This window comes from Rhinatrema bivittatum, chromosome 3 (assembly GCF_901001135.1).
Source record: "Rhinatrema bivittatum chromosome 3, aRhiBiv1.1, whole genome shotgun sequence".
In the NCBI taxonomy this organism is placed as follows: domain Eukaryota; kingdom Metazoa; phylum Chordata; class Amphibia; order Gymnophiona; family Rhinatrematidae; genus Rhinatrema; species Rhinatrema bivittatum.
Window position 1 is genome coordinate 243225483 of NC_042617.1, and position 24056 is coordinate 243249538.

At 43.7% G+C, this 24056-nt stretch overlaps 1 protein-coding gene and 1 non-coding gene across 5 annotated transcripts in view; both read left to right on the forward strand.

Annotated features, from left to right (window-relative positions):
• The window catches only part of SOS1 (SOS Ras/Rac guanine nucleotide exchange factor 1), a 1044495-nt gene that overhangs the window by 782694 nt on the left and 237745 nt on the right, over nt 1–24056 (forward strand). For all 4 annotated transcript variants that reach the window (XM_029594364.1, XM_029594368.1, XM_029594365.1 and 1 more), the window contains one exon: nt 20221–20340. In XM_029594364.1, coding sequence (XP_029450224.1) covers nt 20221–20340 — 120 coding nt within the window. The remainder of the gene's footprint in view (nt 1–20220; nt 20341–24056) is intronic.
• TRNAS-AGA lies at nt 12270–12352 on the forward strand. Its single transcript has one exon. It is a non-coding gene; the product is annotated as a tRNA-Ser (tRNA).

Sequence of the window (24056 nt, forward strand, 5' to 3'; positions counted from 1 at the left end):
GAAGACAAGGTCAGCCTGACCTCCAAGAGACAGTCAAAACTCCGGAATCATCTGCAGGTCCTGCTGAGCGCCAGCCGGCCCACAGCTCGGGATTATCTACAAGTCCTCGGCCTCATGGCATCCACTCTGGAGGTGGTGCCATGGGCACGGGCTCATATGAGATCATTGCAATGTGCCCTTCTATCTCGATGGAGTCCACGATCACAGGACTACATCATACGCCTGCCTCTACCAGCCAGAGTGCGGAATCAACTACGCTGGTGGTTACGGCCCGGCCACTTGAGCCGGGGGTCAAGAATGTCCTCCCCAACCTGGATTCTGCTTACCACAGATGCCAGGATGAACGGATGGGGAGCGCACTGCGAGGAGCTCACCGCCCAAGGACGGTGGACCAGAGAAGAGTCAAGGTGGAATATCAACAGACTAGAGGCACGGGCAGTCAGGCTAGCGTGCCTGCGATTTCTCACAGACTTCGCAACAGAGCGCTCAAAGTGATGTCAGACAACGCCACCACGGTGGCATACATCAACCGACAGGGCAGAACCAGAAGCCAACAAGTGTCCCTGGAAATAACTCCCCTGATTTGGGCAGAAGCAAATTTCCAGGACATCTCCGCCGTCCATATTGCTGGGAAAGACAACACGACGGCGGACTTCCTCAGCAGAGAAAGCCTAAACCCGGGGGAGTGGCAACTGTCACCCACAGTTTTTCAGATAATTGTGGATCAATGGGGGACGCCAGCCATGGACCTACTAGCCAAGAAGACCCTGGTACGCAGACATGAGAAGACTACTGGCAGGGAATCCTCTTCCTCTGCCTCCATACCGGGACCTGCTACGGCAAGGTCCCATTCTCCACGAGGATCCAGCTCAATTCTCTCTTACGGTCTGGCCATTGAGAGGGCTAGATTGATGAAAAGGGGATATTCGGAGCCGGTGATAGATACACTCCTCCGAGCATGCACGTTCTCCACATCACTTACATATATCAGGATCTGGAGAGTTTTTGAAGCCTGGTGCGATTCTCATGGCACCAATTCACATGCCGCTAAGATTCCTCTCATCTTGGACTTTCTACAAGATGGACTTCAGAAGGGTCTGTCCCTCAGCTCCATCAAGGTACAGGTAGCAGCGCTGTCTTGCTACAGTCCCAGACGTGACTGCAAATCCATTGCCCAGCACCCAGACGTTTCACGTTTCCTGAAAGGAGTCAAGCACATTTGCCCGCCACTGAAGTGGCCAGTGCCATTGTGGAACCTCAACCTAGTGTTGGAATTTCTAGCGGGATCAGCCTTCAGGCCCCTTTGAGGCCTGTTGCTCCGGTTATTGACCTTGAAGATGGTGTTCCTGCTGGCTGTGTGTTCAGCACGCCGCATCTCAGAGCTACAAGCACTATCCTGTCGTGATCCATTTCTTAGAATCACTCCAGAGGCTATCCATCTTCGCACAGTTCCCTCCTTTTTACCTAAGGTGGTCTCACACTTTCACCTCAACCAAACCATATCCTTGCCTACCACAGAAGGTTTGAAGAAATCGGAAGAAGGTCGAATACTAAGTCATCTCGACATCGGCAGACTACTGTCCAGATACCTGGAAATGTCAGAAGCAGTACGAAAGACGGACCACCTGTTCGTCCTGCACAGCGGGAAGAAGCAAGGGGAAGCGGCCTCAGGGCCGACCATCGCCCGCTGGATTAAAGAAGTTATCAAGGCAGCCTACGTAGAGGCAGGAAAACCACCACCTCTACAGGTCAAGGCTCACTCTATCAGAGCACAATCAGCCTCTTGGGCAGAAACTAAACTGCTGTCTCCTGCAGAGATATGTAAAGCGGCGACATGGTCCTCCCTCCATACCTTCTCCAGATTCTAATGTCTGGACGTTCAGGCCAGGGAGGACACAGCATTTGCGATGGCGGTCCTACACGGTCCTCGGGCAGCCTCCCGCCCAGTCCGGGAGTAGCTTTTGTACATCCCATTTGTTTTGAGTCCATCTGCTACACGCTAGGAAATGTTGAGATTACTTACCTGGTAATCTCCTTTTCCTTAGTGTATGCAGATGGACTCAGCATCCCGCCCGGCTGCCGGTATACATGGGGATTCGCTGATACTCGGTAAGCCATGTTTTGCTTATAATAGGGCTTCCACCCTGCCGGGTGTCGACGCCTTCCGGTTGAGAAAACTGGCGGTCTCCAGCTACCATCAATTGGTCAGGGTAATCCTGTTGATTAATCGATCGGTCAGTACACATATAGCTATAACAGCTTTGCAAGGAAGATTACTGAATTGCTTCACTTCCTGTGGGGGTATATGTACCCATGCTGACGTCAGATCCATCTCCAACTGCTAGCACGAGCACACTATACCCATTTGTTTTGAGTCCATCTGCATACACTAAGGAAAAGGAGATTACCAGGTAAATAATCTTAACATTTTGCAACAATGGCTCAAGTTGAAGGACAAATAAGAGGGGACAGAGGACAGCCCTGTCGGGTTCCCCTAGTAATCGAAAAGACCTCAGAGGAGGAGCCGTTCGCCACTACTATAGCTTCCGGATCCTGGTAGAGAAGGCGTACCACATTTTTAAAAAACCCCTCAAACCCCATCTGCCGCAAGACCCTATCAAACACCTTTTCGGCATCAAAGCTAACAGCGAGGAAGGGGGCCTCCATCTGTTGGCACATTGTCATTGCTGCCAAGACTTTACGTATATTAGTCAGTGCATATCTCTTTCGTATAAAGCCCACCTGATCGGGACCAACCAGAGATTGAAGTATAGTAGATAAGCGATCTGCCATAACTTTAGTCAATATCTTTTGATCAAATTTCAATAAAGAAATAGGTCGGTACGATTTGGGTGCCAGTGGATCCTTCCCAGGCTTATGAATAAGAGTAATGTTAGCCGTGTTAATATGGGTTGGGAAGGATCCACCAGCAGCTAGGGCAGCAATGACCTGAACCAAGGGGGGGTCCTACTAGGTCCAGTATGCACTTATAAAATTCTGCACCATAACCATCCGGCCCAGGAGTCTTAAAAGTCTTAGCACCCCTAATAACCGATGTCACCTCGTTAACGTAACTGGGCTATTCAATAAGGTCTGGTCACGAGTCAGATGGGGAAGGCGTAACTGCTCACAAAATTGAGCGCAGGCCTCAGGGTCCCAATGCTCAGAAGTATATAGTCCTCTGTAAAAATCTCTAACTCGGTGTAAAATATCATCTGTGGCAGTGAGAATCTGACCCGTTGGGGAGCATAAAGCTGGGATATATCTAGACCCATGAGCGGTGTGAACCAAATTAGCAAGCATTTTACCCGCTTTATTGCTATGTTGGTAAAGCTTGTACTGATAGTACAGGAAGCCCTTCCGAGCCAGCTGATGTAATAAAGTATTAAGCTTCCCCTGAATCTAGGAATATTGTATCCGTGCCCCATGCGAATTTTGACTGTTCAGTAAGGCCTTGGTCCTGTGCAATTTGGCTGTTAAGGTCAAAATCCTATGGTCAGTAGCTTTTTTTCATATGAGCCATATAGGAAATAATTTCGCCCCTTATCACCGTCTTCTGTATACCAAAACAACACCAGGTTATCCACATGTTGGGCATTTAAAGTGGAATAATCCGACCAGCGGGCTCGCAAGTACTCCTGAAAATTTGACATCATTAGCGAGATAGAATGGAAATCTCCACCGAAAGGTGGTTGAAGAGCACTTCCCAATCTGCAATTCCAGACATAGCGGGGCATGATCAGAAATTGATGTCCCCAATGGTCACCATCCCCACCTGAGACAAGCTGTGTGCGCTAATGAGAAAATAATCAATGCGAGATAGGGTGCCATGGGCACGAGAGATATGCGTGAAATCCTTCTCACCCAGGTGCAGGATGTGCCAGACATCCACTAAATGGAGAGAGTGTTCTAAAAAAGAAGGCCCTTTTCCAAATCCCACCTTGCCACCCGAGGAGGAGGATCTATCTAGGTGACGGTCCCAAATGGTATTAAAGTCCCCACCTATCAGTAAACAGTTCTCTTCATATGGTACAAGTAACCTATAGACCTCTTGATAAAAGCTGGGGCTATAATTATTGGGCGCATATATATTACACAAAATCACTTTCGTCTGATACAGCTCAGCTACCAATATAAGGTAGCACCCCAAAGAATCTTTAATGGTGGAGTGAACCTGGAGGGGGACATGCTTATTAATCCATATAACTACTCCTGCAGATTTAGTGGATCCAGAGGCATATATACCTCCCCACCCCATAGTCTACTTAATTTATCATGCTCACCATCCGTAAGATGAGTTTCTTGTAGGAACACGATATTCGCGTGCTTGCATTTAAGAATGGAGTGAATCTTGGACCTTTTAATAGGTGAATTTATCCCACAGACATTTCCAAGTGACTAGATTAGTAACATTACTAGAGAGATATCAACTGTAGATTTTCCAAAAAAATAATTCAGCAATTTTCCCTGCAGTGGAGGTCCTCCCAGCCGGAACCCCCACCCACATAACACGGAAGGATTGAGTGATGTATTCAGCATAACAAAGTAGACCTGATGAAAAGTTACCAAGTAGACCCGAACCCTATTTCCCCAAAACCCCAACTATCCCACCCCCCCCCCCCCCCCAGCCTTGCGAAGCCATCAGCAAGGACTTCTCCCTGACCTAAACGGGAGAACACTGCCATGCTGGCATGTCGTCCCCCCCCCCCCCACCACCACCCACCCCCATCTGCACCAACAGGCAACAAACATTTACAGCAAAGTAAGTATGAAATCTGTCAGCAAATTAGACAACTGGTGATGAAATACAATCAAATTAGCCAAACAACTAGTATGAAATGAGAACAAGGGACCATGGCTCCTTGGAAGCATATGAACTATCATAAGCACATGCACTATGAGGGATATTTATTTATTTATTTATTTATTTAATTTCTTTTCCTATACCGATGCTCAAGACTAGGTCTTATCGTACCGGTTTACAATGTAACTGAGGGGAAACCAATTAACATCAAGGTAGAAAGTAAAGTTACATTAAACAGGGAGCATAAAACCTGGGCAATGGAAGACAGTACAGAGTTTAAACTAAGAAACTATATTCCATTAGCTATATCCATTAGCTATATCCATTAGCTATATCCATTAGCTATATCCATTAGCTATATCCATTAGGATATAAACAATTATAAGCCCCCATATCTTCCTGGATAGTACACAAACAATAAGGCTGCATCAGGATAAAAGAACAATGCACAGGTTGGAGATCTAGCAGATAAAATGGAGTATAAGCAAAAAATAGGCTTACAACTCGTCCCCATAATGTATTAAAGGATAGAAATACCACGATAAGGAAGTAACAAATAGAGAGCCCTGTCCCAGGAGCTCTGCAATGGCTAAGAGCCAATCTGTGATAGGGTCTCTCACTGGATCCACAAATAGGAAAGTCACACAAAAAAGCATGCCAAAAAAGTTTCTCAAGGGAAACACTGGAGTGCAGCTTGAAATAAAAGAATCCAGACAGGAGCATAGAGGGGCATGCTCTCCAGGTTGCCATGGTAGGGAAGACAATGGTATACCAGACATCCAAAATACTTCTATGCGAGCCCAATGTTTTACATCACTGGTGTTATGCCACACCACTAATGGCCTTAACTACACCGCCACATAGTACCAATGATAGTTGGGGACCCCCAGCCCTCCCTCCAACTTAGTTTGATATAACACTGTTCTGCTAATTCGGGGTGGACGCCTTTTCCAAATAAAACTGAAGGTTTTTTCGTTGCCATTTTTTCAATAAAGCATTGGAAATGGGTATGGGCAGTGACTGAAATAAATACAATAATTTAGGCAAGATATTCATCATAACAGTGGCTATGTGCCCCAGCTAGGATATAGGTAATGAGTTCAATTTATCTAGGTCTACTGATATTTTTTGCAATAAGGGGATGTAGTTGAGATGAAAAAGCTCAGCAGGGTGCTTGGACAGATAAATTCCCAAATATTTAATTTTGTGAGATGCCCAGCGGAACGGGTGGCTTTGCTGTAACATTTGAACATTGGCTGCAGTACAGGTAACATTAAGAATTTCTGATTTTTCCCAGTTGACTTTAAATCCCGAGGCATCACTAAAGAGACGTAGTTCTCACTGTATCCCCAGAAGAGATGTATGGGGTTCTGTAACCGTATACATGATATGATATCTGCGAACAAACAGAGTTTGTCGGATTCAGTCCCCACAGGAAAACCCGCTATGTCTTGACTATGTCTAATGTTAATGGCCAGAGGTTCTAGAAATAAGGCAAAGAGGATAGGAGACAGGGGACATCCCTGCCTAGTGCCTCGACAGACTACAAAGCAGGCAGAGTAGCCTCCATTTACTTTCAGACATGCCTTGGGATGTTCATACAATTTAAATAACCATTCACAGAGAAAAGGGTCCAAATCCCATTCTCTTCATAACACCAAACAGAAAGGGCCAGTGCATCATATCAAAAGCCTTTTCGGCATCGATGGATAGGAAAAGCGCTTCTGTTTGGCGTGTATGAGCCAAACACATTAAGTCTGAGTTTCCTGATGTTGTCACCAGCTAGCCTCCCCGAGATAAATGCTGCTTGGTTCTGGTGAATGAGATCAGTGATAAAGTGATTCACCTGGTCTGCCAGAATTTTGGCCAATATTTTGAGGTTGAGGTTAATCAATGAGAGAGGCCGATAGGAGCCACAAGGAGTGGGATCACATCCTGGTTTGGGAAGGATCGTAATACCCGCCATATTAGCGGCAGGTCCCAGGGACCCCCCCAAGCGTAGATGATTAAACATGTTTTGTAGGGGGAAGATTAAATAGAGGCCAAAGGTTTTATAAAACTTAGCCGTTATTCCATCAGGTCCTGGCGATTTCCCCTGTTTAAGAGACTTAATAGTAGGAAGAATTTCAACAGTAGAAATGTCGGTATCTAAAATAGACCGAGCTACCTCTGGTAATCTGAGTAGGGGAACCCTTTGCAGGTAATCATCAATCGTCACCTGTGAGATTCTGATTGGCACTATAAAGATGTGTGTAAAAATCTAGAAAGCGGTTGCGGATGTCGGTGTTGTTGGTAAGCATGACGACATGATCATTTTTAATTTTAGCTATAAGATTATGGTATTGGGTCTTCTTCAGTTGGTTGGCAAGATGTTTCGCCGCCTTATTGCTACTCTCAAAATACATCTGTTTGGTCAATAAAAGCTGATGGGTCATAGCTGCAGATTCCAAATGGAGAAGGTCCTCCCTCGCTTTTGTTAATTGGGTCAAGATCTGACCAGATCCTGAAGTTTGGTGTTGGGCGGTGAGGGTTGAAATCCATGTCCTCAGTGTTTGTGCTTCCTGAAGTTTACATTTTTTAAGGAAAATACCCCTCACTATTAATAAACCTCTCACATAAGCCTTAAAGGCTTCCCAAACCAGAGGTGGCGCTGTCTCTCCCGCATCGTTAATCGGAAAAAATTCAGTGATTTGTGCAATGAAGGATTTATTAAAATCTTCATCAATAAGTAGAGATTCATTAAGATGCCAGAACCTAGTTCCTTTGTCATAATTTTGGAAGTTAACATCTACGATCACTGCAGCATGGTCGAACCAAGCAATTGGAATGATGTCTGCCCTGAGGATGTGATTAAATAACACCCTATCAGAAAGAAAATAATCTATTCTGGAGTGTGAAAGATGGGCAACTGAATAATATGTGTACGATCTAGATTGAGGGTAATGAGTTCTCCAGACATCCAGGAGTTGCCAGTTTTCCATGAGCTCTTGAAGTTTTAATCTGTGATTTAGGGGCAGTAACACACCCCTTAGATGCATCCAGAGGGGGATTCCAGACCAGGTTAAAATCTCCCCCCGATGAGCAGCTCACCCTTGCTATGTATCAAGAGCAGTTGATTTAACATGTTAAAAAGCTACCCTGATCAACGTTGGGAGCATAGATATTTACCAATGTGTATGCTACCCCATCTACTAAAATTACTAAAGTTATATAGTGACCCAAGGGGTCTTTAATACAAAGTTGGCAGTTAAACACAAAATGCTGAGTGAAAAGTAGCCCCACTCCAGCATATTTTGACCGGTTAGAGCTCTGGGCATAATATTGAAAAGGGTGCAATTGGGACTTAATTAAGGCCTCATATCGGGCTTTCAGATGAGGTTTCCTGTAAGAAATGACATCAGCGTGTAAATGACATAATTCTGTAAATAGCAGTCGCAGTTTAAAAGGAGTATTCAGACCCTTCACGTTCAGGGATCCTATTCGTATTGTGGCCATGTAAAACTAAAGTTACCCATTCCTCCTTGCTAGGGTTTCCCCAAACCATTTATCTTTATTCTGGTCGCCGCATCTCAAAAAAGATATAGTTGCGATGGAGAAGGTACAGAGAAGGGCAACCAAAATGATAAAGGGGATGGAACAGCTGCCCTATGAGGAAAGGCTGAAGAGGTTAGGGCTGTTCAGCTTGGAGAAGAGACAGCTGAGGGGGGATATGATAGAGGTCTTTAAGATCATGAGAGGTCTTGAACGAGTAGATGTGACTCGGTTATTTTCACTTTCGAATAATAGAAGGACTAGGGGGCATTCCATGAAGTTAGCAAGTAACACATTTAAGACTAATCGGAGAAAATTCTTTTTCACTCAACGCACAATAAAGCTCTGGAATTTGTTGCCAGAGGATGTGGTTAGTGCAGTTAGTGTAGCTGGGTTCAAAAAAGGTTTGGATAAGTTCTTGGAGGAGAAGTCCATTAATGGCTATTAATCAATTTTACTTAGGGAATAGCCACTGCTATTAATTGCATCAGTAGCATGGGATCTTCTTAGTGTTTGGGTAATTGCCAGGTTCTTGTGGCCTGGTTTTGGCCTCTGTTGGAAACAGGATGCTGGGCTTGATGGACCCTTGGTCTGACCCAGCATGGCAATTTCTTATGTTCTTATGTTGAGACAGAGACCTGAGACAGGAGCCTTAAATATGAAAGAGTTGTATCCGCTCAGATTAGAGCTTGCAGTGACACCACAAAGAGCCCAGAAGAGCACTATAATAAGTAGGACTACCTAGTACCCCAATGGATAAGCACCCCCCTTAACACCTCCAACTTCCCTCCCTCCCCATATTTTAGACCTGCTTGCACCTCCCCCCAGATCCATAGCTACTAATTATAGTGAGGAAGATAATATCCAACATCTGTCTCCCCTTATAACCCGTTGTCAAACAGTATTACAGAACCATTCTAGAATAACATAACATTTGTTAAAACTATTAACTGCAATTGCTGCTAGCAGACGACATGCCTAGAAATAAGCTCATAGAACCAAAATCCCTGAGCGTCCGCAATCTCAGAAAAGAGGACATCGCGGAAGCGGTGACTGAGATCGATAGTCCCCTTCAGGCTGGGCCTTCCTTCCTGGTGTTGGCATCTGAGTTCCTTTTCAGCCTGCTGTTGCGTGCGGTAGCTCGTTGCCAGCGTGGATGTTGCCCAAAAAACAGAGGAAGACGGTCTAGAAAAGCCGTGAGGAATAAAACAAAGAATAGCCGAAAGTCCTTCTAAAATCTTTTATTAATTGCCCGATTCTAGGCCTGAGTTTCGCCCATCCAGGGGCTGCTTCAGGGGCTATAAAAATGATAAATAATGATAAATAATAAATAGTAATTAAATAATACAAACAATTATATAATTTAAAAAGATTAAAAATCAAGATAAGATGTAATTAAAAGCACAAACGCAAGAACAGCTCCACTTAGACATAAAAATTAAATAGTGAAACAATAAAAAAACCAGTACGATTCTAAGAACAAGACAGAGGAGGACATGAAGACAAAAGTAACAACAAAATCAAGTCACAAAAAAGCCTTAGTGATATCAACCCAAATTATTTCAACCAAATCAATTAAATACATCTAACAGCTTCATAAAAGAAACATACCTTATTAGAATCTAGATTGGCATGTTCATAAGTATGCTTTATCCATGGAGATTCATCGCGGACTTAAATGTAAAAAGTATTATTAGTATAAAAATGTTAGCAATAATTAAAAAAGAAATAACAAAAGGATAACAGTATTGTCAATTATAATTACCTCGCACAGCCGCAATCACAAGCACTGGGCTTTCTTGTTCATACTGTCCAATTAGCTGTGCAAATAGTATCTTTCACCACCAAAGATTCTCAATTACGGTTAGAACAACCTCAAATGGGAATATATGTTAAAACCTAAAAATGGGTGACCAACATTGTCAGTGGGTGACCAGCATTCTTAATCTTCTGGCCATATTTCGATATAACTAACTAATAATTAACCAACGTGTGTGCAGCGGGTATAGTTATTAATGCATTTGGATATAGCCATATGTGCTCAATACATAATGTTTTATTATAACAATATGCTATAATTGTTAACCTGTTTGTTGATGTACCACATGGCTTACCTGTAACAGGTGTTCTCACAGGACAGCAGGATGCTAGTCCTCACGAAACCCGCCAGCCGCCCCGCAGTGTTGGGTTCGTAACGTTTTCTTATTTTATTTTCGGCACTACCTGTAGATTTTTAACAAGACTGAAGAGGGGGACCCCTGCTGGCTGCAGGGTTAGTGCCATGCTGGGCATGCCCAGTAGGGGAAAGTCAAAGTTCTGGAAACTTTGACAGAAGTGTTCCGTGATTGAGCTCCATCCTGTGATGTCACCCATATGTGAGGACTAACATCCTGATGTCCTTTGAGAACACCTGTTACAGGAAAGCAACATTTGCTTTTCCCTGCACAATTGTCTCATTCACGCATTGAGACTCTGGAACTCAGCCTGCCTCTGGGATCCTGCATGTCAAATGGAAAGCATTTCTGAGAATACAATCCAGAACTGTCTTCCTACACCTTCCTATGTCATTGGTACCCACATGTACCATGACAAGTGGTGCCTCCCCAGCACTCTCTAAAATCGTATCTAGCGTAATGCATGACGTCTGCTGCCTTCATATCAGACAGGAAAATTGCCAAGCAATCCTTTTGCCCACCAGTCAACCAGCCATCTACATTCCTAATGATTGAATCACTAATTTCAACAGCAGGCCTAATCCATCTCTCTTGGGCACACTCCTCTGGAGAAGCATCTTCTGTACAAGAGGATAAGGCATTCCTTGGAGGACAGATCCCCTAGCAACAGGACCATTTCCTGGCACTCCAAGGTTGATGGTCTCCTTCCAGGTGACCCTGCTTCTCCAAAACAGCACAAGGGCTGCTAGACTGGAGTTGGGACCATTCTTCCATGTCCCTGATGATCTCCTTTATAAAGCTTTCTACAGGGAGATTCACTCGAAAGAGGCCCCAGATATTTTGTTGTAACTTCCGTTAGGATAAAGCAATCTGAACGAAAAAAAATACGCTACATACCTTGCGTATGTGTAATCTTTTGTATTACATGCGATGCTGGAAGTGATCGCTATTTTCCGCCAGACACATTTCAATGCAGCGCTCCATGATCCTGAATGTGTTTGCGAGCATATTGGGAATAGCAACAATTTCACATTGGATGTTTTCCTTCAAATCTTCCACAGTGCGAGGCTTGTTCCGATAGAGTTTTCCTTTGAGCATACCCCAAAGGAAGAAGACTGGTGGTGCCAGAACCGGCGTCCGTAGTGGCCAAAGCACCTTTGAAATTACCCTGTTGCCAAAAAAGAACTCAATTTCTGCTATGCTCTTTGCCAATATGTGACACATTGCTCCATCCCACAAATGGAGGTTAAATGTCCCTACAGCTGTCCGGCACCTACCTCATCGCTCCGACGTGGGGGCATCCCGGCTTGTTCAAAGCTCCATATACAGAGGAGCACATTGTTTCATTCAGATTGCTTCATCCTAGTGAAAGTTATTACATAATATTTGGGGCCTCTTTTGAGTGAATCTCCCGGTAAATTCCTCAGGTCCTCCAAGTTCTGCCATGGTAGATGCACACATACAACCTCTCACCAGTGGGTAGGTAAAGCTATATGATGTGGCATGATGCAAAAGATTGGTAGCGTCCATCTCACTGCTAGACATCTGTCTATATCTTAATTTTATAACTTTTTATTTATAGAATATTTCAAATTTTCACTCAAGAATACTTTTACAGAAAATTAAATCTCCATAAATAAAACATAAAGAACTTATCTAATGATATGCTAAGAAAAACAAATATCTCAAATTTAACTCATTAGATCATCACATACAGAAAGAAGAGAAGGATGTAGTCATGGCCAAGTGTTTAAGGGATGGTAGACATGGCTGAGTGGTTAAAGCAATGGATTAGAAATCCATTGGGGGCTTCTCTGTGCAGGCTCAAATCCTGCTGACTACAGCTGGGAAAGCTTGTTTTGCAATGTCAGGTACTATGGGGTTTATACTACTTAAAATTTTAAATTTTGACAATCCAGTGGGAGCACTGAGAGGAGAGTATTACCTTGCTGGTGGCTGGAAAGAATCAGTAAGTACTGCTTGGAGAAATTTTTAAAACTTAAAAGTATTGGCGAGAACTAAACTATTGGGGTATATTATTTAGTATGTTTGTGTGTTTTATTTAAATAGGTACTCAGGCAAAAAACAGAACTTTGTGTATTTGTATTTATCCCAGGACAAGCAAGATGCTAGTCCTCACATGGGTGATATCAGTGAACGGAGCCCAGGCGGGAAAACTTTCTGTCAAAGTTTCTAGAAACTTTTGACTGGCCCAGTGAGGCCACTGAGCATGCCCAGCATGCTATGATATTCTCTGTCACAGGTTTCTCTCTTCAGTCTTCGTTTTTTCCACGCTGCAGCTAGCATCGCGGATCCGGAGCCGTTGAGTATTCTCAACCTTTTCTTGACTATTTTAGTCTAAAAGTGATATTCTCTCTCTCAAAAAGTCTCTCGGGGTCTCTCCTTACCGGCCGGTAAGTAACCCAGTCTTAGATTTTCTTTTTCGGAGAGTAGAAAAATTACCTCAGTCGAATCGACGGCCGTCATTCGAATAAAGATGTCAGCAGGATTTAAAAAATGTCCTGTTTGTTCCAGAAAAATGTCACTAACAGAACCACACACTGAATGTGTGATGTGTCTGGGTGACAAACATGATGTACAGAATTGTCCGCAATGTGCGGAAATGATGCCGAAATCGAGGAAAACCAGGCTCGAAAAAATGGAACATTTATTCAGCCTGCAACTTATACCTTCCCCGTTGCAGTCGTCGAGATCGTCTCCGGCTGGAGCGACTAAGCGAGTAATACTTAAAAAACCTCACCCGGGACCGTCGGGGGATCATTCTTCACCTTCCTCGTCTTCCACGTCGACGAAGTCGTCTGAAAAATCAAAGTCAAAACATCGACACAGACATAGAAGCCCCTCGTTGTCCGACTCCGCTTCCCAAGAGCCCTCGACAGCGAAGCGGCCTAGATTTCAGGAAACGTCGGAGTCTTCCACTCCTCGGCCTACCTCGACTCCATTGCCGGCACCAGATCTAACGCAAGGTACGTCACAAGAACTGGTACTTCAGCCTACGCCACCGCCCTCAACCGCTCTGCTTCCAACGGTTGTGAGGCCGGAATTGTCCGATTTAATCCGACAAGCGATCTCACAGGCTTTGAAGGAACAACTTACAATGCCGACTTCATTGTCGATGCCGATGATTTCCACATCGATGCCAGCAAATTTGCCGATGCCGGTGGGCACACCGATGCCGGGGTCATTCTTGACTCCTACGGTACATAGAGACTCGACGTCGACACCAAAGATCATTACGTTATCGACGTCGATATACGCTCAAATTCCGGCTATTTCATCTATACAGTTACCTTCGATGTTGCCACCATCAACGGAATCGACACCAAGAGCACTACCATCGACAACTACTTCGAGAACACCTATTCTTCCCTCGACAATACCTGAGCAAGAGGATAGTGACACTCAAGAATTGGCTCTTTTTCAACGACTTTTGAAAAAATATCAAAAAGTTGTCGACAAAACTCCTCAGAAATTTAGTGAGGTCAATCCTCCCACAATTTCTATCGATGACCCTTTACCTGGACCATCAGGTATTTTTACAAGGAAAGTCCCAAGAACTCCCTATCAAGAATCAGATGAAGAAGATTCTTGGGATGATCAAGGGACAAATACTTCTTCTGAGGAGTTCATGTCCGAACCCTCACCTCCTGAAGTAAGGAAAAGATCCCCACCTGAGGACTTATCCTTTTCAAGTTTTGTCCAAGAGATGGCTGATACAATACCATTTAAGCTACCATCAGAAGAGGATTCGAGACAACACACCTTAGAGGTGTTACAGTTTGTGGACCCACCAAAGCAAGTTCTGGCTATTCCCATCCACGAAGTCCTGTTGGACCTACAACAACGAGTGTGGGAACACCCATGCACGGTTCCAGCAGTGAATAAACGTGTAGACACTACTTACCTAGTGCAGCAGGCACCAGGCTTTCAAAAGACACAGTTACCACATCAATCTGTGGTAGTGGAATCTGCCCAGAAAAAATCAAAAAGGGTACGTCCACATTCCTCAGCTCCCCCAGGAAAGGATCATCGCTTTCTGGACTCTTTGGGCAAAAAAGTGTACCAAAGTGCACTTTTATCTTCTAGAATCTGTGCCTATCAACTGTATATGACACAGTATCAAAGGGATCTCTGGAAGCAAATGGAGCAATTCACTAATTCTCTCCCAGAACAATTCCAAGAATCTGCACAATCCATTATTACCAAAGGCCTAGAGGCTGGGAAACATGAGGTAAGGGCTGCTTATGACAATTTTGACACAGCCTCAAGAACAGCAGCAGCTGGCATTACAGCAAGAAGATGGGCCTGGTTGAAGGTTGAAGGCATCAGATCTCAGGCCTGAAGTGCAAGACAAGCTGGTAGAACTACCATGCTGTGGAGATAATTTGTTTGGGGAAAAAGTGCAGGATGCTGTCCAACAACTTAAGGATCATACAGAGACCTTAAGACAGTTATCACAACTACCTCAAGAACCAACAACTCAGGCACCTAGACGTTTTCCATGTAGGGAACCCAGACGTCCATATTACAGACCAAGAAGGTACTATAATCAGCCTACCAGACCCAGACCTTCTAGGCCTACCCAGCGCTCTCAGGCCAGACAACCAAGAACAGCCCGTACCCAGCCTCCTCCACAGACTGGTCCAGCTGGTTTTTGAACACAAATCCAGAGATCAGACCCACCCTCCTAAACCCCAAACAACACCTACCAGTGGGAGGAAGGATTTCCTATTTCCACACAAATTGGGGAAACACAACAACAGACCAATGGGTACTTTCCATTGTAGCTCACGGTTACAAACTAAATTTTCTCTCAATTCCTCCAGAATTCCCACCAACTTCCTACCCACAACAAAATTCTCAAATAATTCAATTACAAATAGAATTATCCACCCTCCTGACAGCCAGGGCCATTCAACCAGTGCCCAGGTCTCAGCAGGGCAGAGGATTCTACTCCAGATATTTCCTCATTCCAAAGAAAACTGGAGGCCTACGACCCATCCTAGACCTCAGAAATCTCAACAAATTTCTAAAGAGAGAAAGGTTCAGGATGGTTTCACTAGGTACAATGCTTCCACTTCTTCAAGCAGGAGATTGGCTCTGTTCTCTGGATCTTCAAGATGCTTACGCCCATATTCCAATATACCCGCCTCATCGCAAGTATCTACGCTTCAAGGTGGGCCTTCAACATTTCCAATACAAAGTACTCCCATTCGGCCTAGCTTCTGCTCCCAGAGTGTTCACCAAATGTCTGGCAGTAGTAACAGCACACCTACACAAAGAAGGCGTACATGTTTTCCCATATCTGGACGATTGGCTCATCAGAAGCCAAACTCAACAAGGAGCAATACAGTCTCTCAACAAAACTATTGCTCTATTGCACTCCATGGGATTTCTCATCAATTATCCAAAATCACATCTAACTCCAAACCATCTCCTACAATTCATAGGAGCAGATTTGAACACCAACCTCTCAAAGGCATTTCTACCAGAAGATCGAGCAAACACACTGTCTCTACTGGCAAACTCGATTCACTCCAAGAAACAGGCAACAGCTCATCAGTTTCTAACATTACTAGGCCACATGGCATCCACAGTTCATGTCACTCCTATGGCAAGACTAGCCATGAGGGTAATTCAATGGACTTTAAGATCACAATGGATCCAAGCCATTCAACTACTTTATTCACCAATTCAAGTAACCCACCAACTACGTTCTTCTCTACTGTGGTGGGTGAACAAGGACAATTTGTGCAAGGGCCTACCCTTTCAACAACCAGTCCCACAAGTAACTCTGACTACAGATGCATCCACCTTGGGTTGGGGAGCTCACATAGGGAATCTCCAAACACAAGGAATATGGACAAAGCTCGAAGCAACATTTCAAATCAATTTCCTGGAACGTCGAGCTATACGTTATGCTCTGCATGCCTTCAAGGACTGCCTTACAAACAAGACTGTGCTGATCCAAACAGACAACACAGTAGCCATGTGGTACATCAACAAACAGGGAGGGACAGGCTCGTACCTCCTTTGTCAAGAGGCAGCTCAGATATGGGGTTGGGTCTTGAACAACTCCATGTTTCTCAAGGCCACTTACCTAGCGGGCATTCACAATGTAGTGGCGGACAGACTCAGTCGTCAATTCCAACCACATGAATGGTCCCTGGATCCCACAGTAGTGACCAGGATTTTTCAACGTTGGGGACAACCAACAGTAGACCTCTTTGCATCACACCTGAATCACAAAGTGGACCACTACTGTTACCGATACAATCTGAACAACAAGCCATCCAAGGATGCATTTGCTCGCCCTTGGACCTCAGGCCTGTTATATGCGTATTCTCCGATACCACTCATAACCAAAACTCTAGTGAAGCTACAAAAGGACAAAGGGGACCATGATACTCATAGTCCCATACTGGCCTCGACAGGTTTGGTTTCCCACACTGCTGGACCTCTCAGTCAGGGATCCTATTCGCCTGGGAGTAGCTCCCACTCTCATAACTCAGGATCAGGGTCGGTTGCGACATCCCAACCTCCAATCCCTATCCCTGACAGCTTGGATGTTGAAAGCTTAATCTTACAACCACTCAGTCTTTCATCCAATATATCCCAAATTCTTATAGCTTCACGTAAACCTTCCACAAGGAAGAACTATGCTTCCAAATGGAAGAGATACACTTTGTGGTGCAATCAAAAAGACATTAATCCTTTCACTTGCCCTACAAAGTCTTTATTAGACTACTTGTACCATCTTTCAGAATCTGGTCTACAGACTTCATCTGTAAGAGTACATTTAAGTGCTATCTCAGCTTACCATAACAAGGTAGGAGATGCACCTATCTCTACACAACCTCTTGTCAGCAGGTTTATGAGAGGTTTAATTCACCTAAAACCACCAATTTAGACACCCAGTCACACAATGGGATCTAAATTTGGTTTTAACTAGACTCATGCGTTCTCCTTTTGAACCCATTGACTCCAGTGACCTAAAATTCCTTACATGGAAGACTATCTTCCTCATAGCCATTACATCAGCTAGAAGAGTTAGTGAGTTACAAGCACTTGTCACATATGAACCCTACACTAAGTTCTTACATGACAGAGTGGTTCTCCGTACTCATCCAAAATGCCTTCCTAAGGTAGTTACGGAATTCCACTTAAACCAATCTATAGTTTTACCCACATTTTTTCCAAGGCCTCACTCTCACCAAGGAGAGAGGACCTTACACACCTTGGACTGCAAGCGTACTCTGTCTTTCTACTTAAACCGCACTGCAGTTCACAGGAAATCCAATCAGCTTTTTGTTTCTTATGACCCAAACAAGCCAGGTAAAGCAGTGGGTAAACATACTCTATCCAACTGGTTAGCAGATTGCATACAGTTTTGCTATGAGAAAGCAGGCCTTCCTCTCCAAGGGCGAGTAAAAGCACATGCAGTAAGGGCAATGTCAACTTCCGTAGCACATTACTGTTCAGTGCCAATACTTGACATATGTAAAGCAGCAACATGGAGTTCACTTCACACTTTTGCAGCTCATTACTGTTTGGACAAGCAAGGAAGACAAGATTCAGCTTACGGACAATCTGTCTTAAAGAACTTGTTTCCAGCTTAAACCCAACTCCTTCTACATCCAATGTTATGTGATCCTCGGCTGACTCATTTCAACAACAATATTTCACTACCAAATGACTCTGCCTCTAGCTTGCTAATCACCCATATGTGAGGACTAGCATCCTGCTTGTCCTGGGATAAAGCAAAATTGCTTACCTTGTAATGGGTGTTATCCCAGGACAGCAGGATATAGTCCTCACAGAACCCACCCGCCACCCCGCGGAGTTGGGCCTTCTTTTTTTATTATTCTTTTTTGTTAATGCTTTTGCTACATACTAGACTGAAGAGAGACACCTGTGGCAGAGAATATCATAGCATGCTGGGCATGCTTAGTGGCCTCACTGGGCCAGTCAAAAGTTTCTAGAAACTTTGACAGAAAGTTTTCCCGCCTGGGCTCCGTTCACTGACGTCACCCATATGTGAGGACTACATCCTGCTGTCCTGGGATAACACCTATTACAAGGTAAGCAATTTTGCTTTCCCAACCCTCCCACTCCTCTCCCACCCACCCCTAACTAACCATTTAATTTATAGGCAGGTGTCACTTTCACACTTAAAATTAAAAAAAATTAAAATCAGCAAAACTTAGAAATTCCCCATACCTTATCCAAAGTTTGATCATTCCCTTGTAGGTTACTACCAGATATATAGTAAATACTCTAATATATTTAAAGGACCCTAATTGTACACAATCCTAAACACACAGCAACCTAAAACTTAACTAGGAACTGAACAAATTTAAGATGAAGGAAGCAGTCCAGAAGCAAGAGTAGGGACTCCCAGTCTTTTGCATCGAGTGCCACATGCTCTCCAAAGTTAATGGAACAGGGCTGAGCTGGGCTGGAAGCACAGTCTGAAAGCCTGGTGTGAAACTTCATTAAAAGTTTCAGGTGTGAAGTCCTGTATATGAGAGATTTCCAAGTGACATTCAGAGTAATTTTCTTCATCAGAACTTCAAGCATATGCATATGATCCAAAATTCAATATTGATTACAGATTACCACAACCCACTGGCATATGATTGGTGGGTTTCCAGTATGATGACGACTTTGCTGGTATGTGTATACAGATTCTCATGTAGATAACACAGGCTGGAAAATATCTAGGTAGGTCTTATGGCTGGACACAGATTTTGTCAAGCTTAATAAGTTTGTGTCCAGTTCAGTTAAATTGTAAGATGAAGACAGATGGATATGTTTCTTTTACTTAGTGCAGTTCTCGCTGGCATTTAAAATTAAAAGTGCAGGGACCATCGCGCAGTTTGATTCGGTTGCATACTGCTTTTTAGGGTGACTAGCTTATCCTTTTACTCCTGAAAGGAAAGTAGGCTCGGCCAGTCTGTCCTGCAGAATCTCTTACATTGTAAAATTAATTTCTATACCTTCCCATGGCCCTTTGTTTTTGTTCCAGGCTGCCCCTCATAATAAATATATAGAAGAAAAAGGCCAGTTGCCAACAAAAAGTTATTGTTGTTCCCATTGGCACAGTTTTTGCCTCCTCTTTTTCATTCGTACTTCAAGCCTTATGATAAGAGTAGTTCCAGGAATTCCCCACCTGAGGACTGACATCCAGTTTGTCCTTAAAGAAAGCAGAGTTGTTTTCTTGTAACAGTTCTTAGAGGACAGCAAGATGTCAGTCCTCATTAAACCCACCAGCCTCCCCTTGAAGTTGACTTCTCCAAGTGTAAGCTTAAAATAATGGACTGAGGGGAACCCATGTGGATGTGTCATCACGCTAGCCTGCACATGACTAGAATGGCACAATCAAAGTTCTAGAAACTTTGACATAAAATTTCTGGCCAGGCTCCATCAGATGATGTCATCTACTTGTGAGAACAGACATCCTTCTATCCTCAGAACACTTATTACAGGTAAGCAACTGTTTTTTCTGGTAGCCATCTCTTCTTTTGTCTTCATGATTATAAAATACTTATTTCTAAAATACAGTTAAACTTAAGAGGCCACCTCTTTGATTTCTGTAATCTTGTAAAGATCTAGCAAATGTTACAGTTCTTAAACTGGTTACGTGAGTACTGTAACTCAATTTGATTTTTAATCATTGTTTTTTTTTAGAGCTGTGCAGTCATCTGAGTTAGTAGGAAGTGTATGGACAAAGGAAGATAAAGAAATTAATTCTCCTAATCTTCTTAAAATGATAAGGCACACCACTAATCTCACACTGTGGTTTGAAAAGTAAGTTTTTTTTTCTTTATGCAGTAAACAAGGTGAAATTGAAAATGTGGTTATTTAAATGTGCTTACTCAGAGCTTGAACATTAGAAACCTTTGGGCTTACCTTTTTTCTGTTCTCTTTCTTTTAATATTGATATTTTTTTATCTTATTTTAGTAAAAAATCTGAAGTTTTATATTGATTATTAATATTTGTTAACATATTTTAAGGTAATTTGTTTAAATATTATAGTTTTATGTTATTTTAACAGCTAACATATTTTCTGTGCTTTACCTTTTTTAGTAATGCTAGCAGTTATCTCTTTTATTAACTTAATGTATTTTCCTTGTTGATACTATTGTACCAAGGCTTTGCTGATGTGACAGTATAGAAAACCAATAAACCATAAACCATACTAAGTAAGAGGAACCACAACGGACCGTATTTTCTAATTTCTCATGAGCCCTTGACTCACAGATTAACTTTGCCACCTCAGGAGCTGGAGTTAAATTTGCCGCGTTAAAAAGTGTGCATTGGGCGCCCAGTGATTTTTATGCATTGGGGGAGAATATCTAATCTAATCTAACTCCCTCTGTGTATCCCAGATCTACCACTGTATAATATGCTTTTGTGAATTCCAGAACTGCTATTGTATAATACACCGTTTTTCCCTGTTCCCCACCCTGCATAGCATTAATCCTTGCCCCCCTTTTGGAGTATGTAACTTACCTTTTGTAACTCCCTCTGCATAGCATTAACCCTGCCCCCCATTGGATTATGTAACTTACCATTTGCCGTTTGAACTCATTTTATCCCTCTAGATATAGTTATTTATATATATATAGTTGCTCTTTATTTGTTGTTGAATCTATTTAACCGATGTTTACATTATTATATTTTCTTGCCTCTGCTTTAGTTATTCTCTTCAGTTATCTTCCCTTTACCCTGTTATAATGTATTTTCCTCACTTTGGTTGATATGTGAACCGACATGATGTGCCTTTCTAATGTCGGTATATAAAAATTATTAAATAAATAGCCTCATCTACATTGAATTTACATGTGATGGGCGCTATCAGCTATGCATTTTTTTTGAGCGCATGTTTTGGATGCGCTGATCTCCTTATTGCATCGGGTGCTAGTCTAGCATGTCCAAAACGCACATCCAGCCATGTGTAAACCTGTGCGCTGGGTTGGGCACACTTTATTGCATTGGCCCCTATGTAGGCTCATATTAAGAAAGTGGTGAAGGTTTTGGGGTTTTTTTTGTCTATTTAAAGGCTTCATTTCATGTTGTATAAAAAATAATCATGTACAGTACAGTCAAAAATCATATATTCTAGCAAAGATCATATATTCTAGCAAAGCCTGCATAATCAATAAGGGCTAATCTGAAGGAAAACAGTACCAAGACTTAATCTCTGAGCTAAAAAGCCTGCCTAAGGCAGCTTTTGGATGTTTTCTAAATCAGGGGTCCCCAACCACTGGTCCGCGGACCGGGACCGAGCCGTGGGAGTTTTTTGCCGGTCCACAGCGCCACCAAGGACCGGCAGGTGTGTCGCGCGCTCCCGGTCTCTCCCGCTGCCGTTGCCACCGGGCTGTCAGTACGTTCAAGCCCAGTGGGAACGGCAGCGGTGTTAGAAGAAGCTGTGGCACCCGCGGCTGGCCTTTTCTTCTTCCCGCGCCTGCCCCCCTCCCGTGACCCGGAACAGGAAGTGATACACGGAGCGGTGCGCGGGAAGGAGAAAGAGCCGTGCCGCGTGATAAAGTAGCAGCGGCGGCTGCAGCGTCGGTCCCCGAGCAATAGAAGCAGCCGGTAATTGAGAAAGGGGACAGCAGCATGAGCCTCCTGCGCCGATGGGATTCTTCTTTCTTGGCCTGCAGGAGCTGCTGCAGCTCCCATTTGTGCTCGGGGGGGTGGGGGGGGGAGAGGAAGTGAGTGAGAGAAAGAGAGAGAAGCAGCCAGCCAGCCTGTGTGTGATTGACTGGTCAGAGAGCTGATGTGTGTGTGTATGTGAGAGACAATGAAAGTGATTGCTCAGGGAGATGACTGATGTGTATGTGAGAGTGAGAGACATTAGTCAGGGAGGTGACTGATGTGTGTTTTTGTGTGTGTGTGTGTGAGAGAGAGAGAAAAAGCATGAAAGTGAGAAGTCTGGGTATGTGGGAAAGCATGGGCGTAAGAAGCCTGGTGATGTGGGGGTGAAAGAAAGCAAGGGAGTGAGAAACCTGGGTGAGTGTGCATGCATGAGAGAGAGAGAGACTGCTTGGTAAGGTGACGGTGTGTGTGTGAGAGAAAAAGACTGGTGTGTGTGAATGTGAGAGAAAGTGATTATGGGAATGAGAAGCCTGTGCATGTGAAGAGTGAGCATGAGAGTGAGAAACCTGGGTGTGTGTGAGACACAGCATGGGAGGGAGAAGCCTGTATATCTGAAAGAGAACATGGGAGTGGGAAGCCTGTGTGTGTGTGTATGCATGAGCGAGATCAGGTGACTGGTGTGTGTGTGTGTATGTGTGAGAGAGAGAGAGAAATAAAGTGATTATGGGAATGAGAAGCCTGTGCATGTGAAGAGAATGAGCATGGGAGTGAGAAACCTGGGTGTGTGTGTGTGAGACACATCATGGGAGGGAGAAGCCTGTATATCTGAAAGAGAACATGGGAGTGAGAGACTGGTGAGTGTGTGTGTGTGTGTGTGTGTAAAAGAGAGAGAAAGAAAGTGATTATGGGAATAAGAAGCCTGTGCATGTGGAGAGAACAAGCATGGGAATGAGAGATTGGTGAGTGAGTGTGTGTGGGTGTGTGTGTGTGAGAGAGAGAGAGAGACAGAGAAAGTGATTGAGAGTGAGAAGCCCATATATGTAAGTAGAACACGGGAGTGGGAAGCCTGGGTGTGTGTGTGTATGGCATGAGAGAAATTGTTCAGGAAGGTGACTGGTGTGTGTGTGTGTGCCAAAGACTGTTTTGGAGGAGATTGGTGTGTGAGAGACAGAAACTGGTCATGGGGGCATGACTGGTATGGTGTGTGTGAGAGAGAGACATGGGCACTAAGGAAGAGGACCATGAGCATAGAGCTTAGCTTCTACTGCTGCTTCTGGTGAGTGCCACGGCCTGCAGGGAAGGGGAGTAGGAGAGCTGCTGGAGGGGATAAGTAAAGGTGGCTTTTTAAGTTTATTTTTCTTGACTGCCATTTTAATTGTGTGATGTCTGCTTTTTTGAAATATTTTATTGGTGTTTGGAGAATGTTTAATAGTTTTTATGAGTTTTTAATTGTTGGATGTTATTCTGTTCATAGCTGTTTTGAAACATTTATTCTGTTTATTAGTATAGTTTTACAATTATTTCTGTGTGGGGATCTATAGCTGCTTGCTAGTTCTGTTTTCCTAATAAGAGGTGTATTATACGCCATACCCTAGATCTTATTTTTATCAACTCATCCATTAACATAAGCAATCCCCCATCATGCATGGCAATACCCTGGTCCGACCACTCCCTGATTCAGACAAAACTCACCCTCCCACAATGTTCCCCCACCTTGCCCTGTCAGCCCTTATCCTTCAAATATCGCCAAACCTGTTCTGTAGATACCATTACACAAGCTTGCTCTGATATAGATAATCAAATTGACCTCTCATCTCAAGATAACACCTTCTCCTCCTGGGTCGATCTTACAAGTACCATTGCCAATAAACATTGCCCAGTAAAAATGAAATATGTCAACCCCAACCGTAGAAATAGAAAA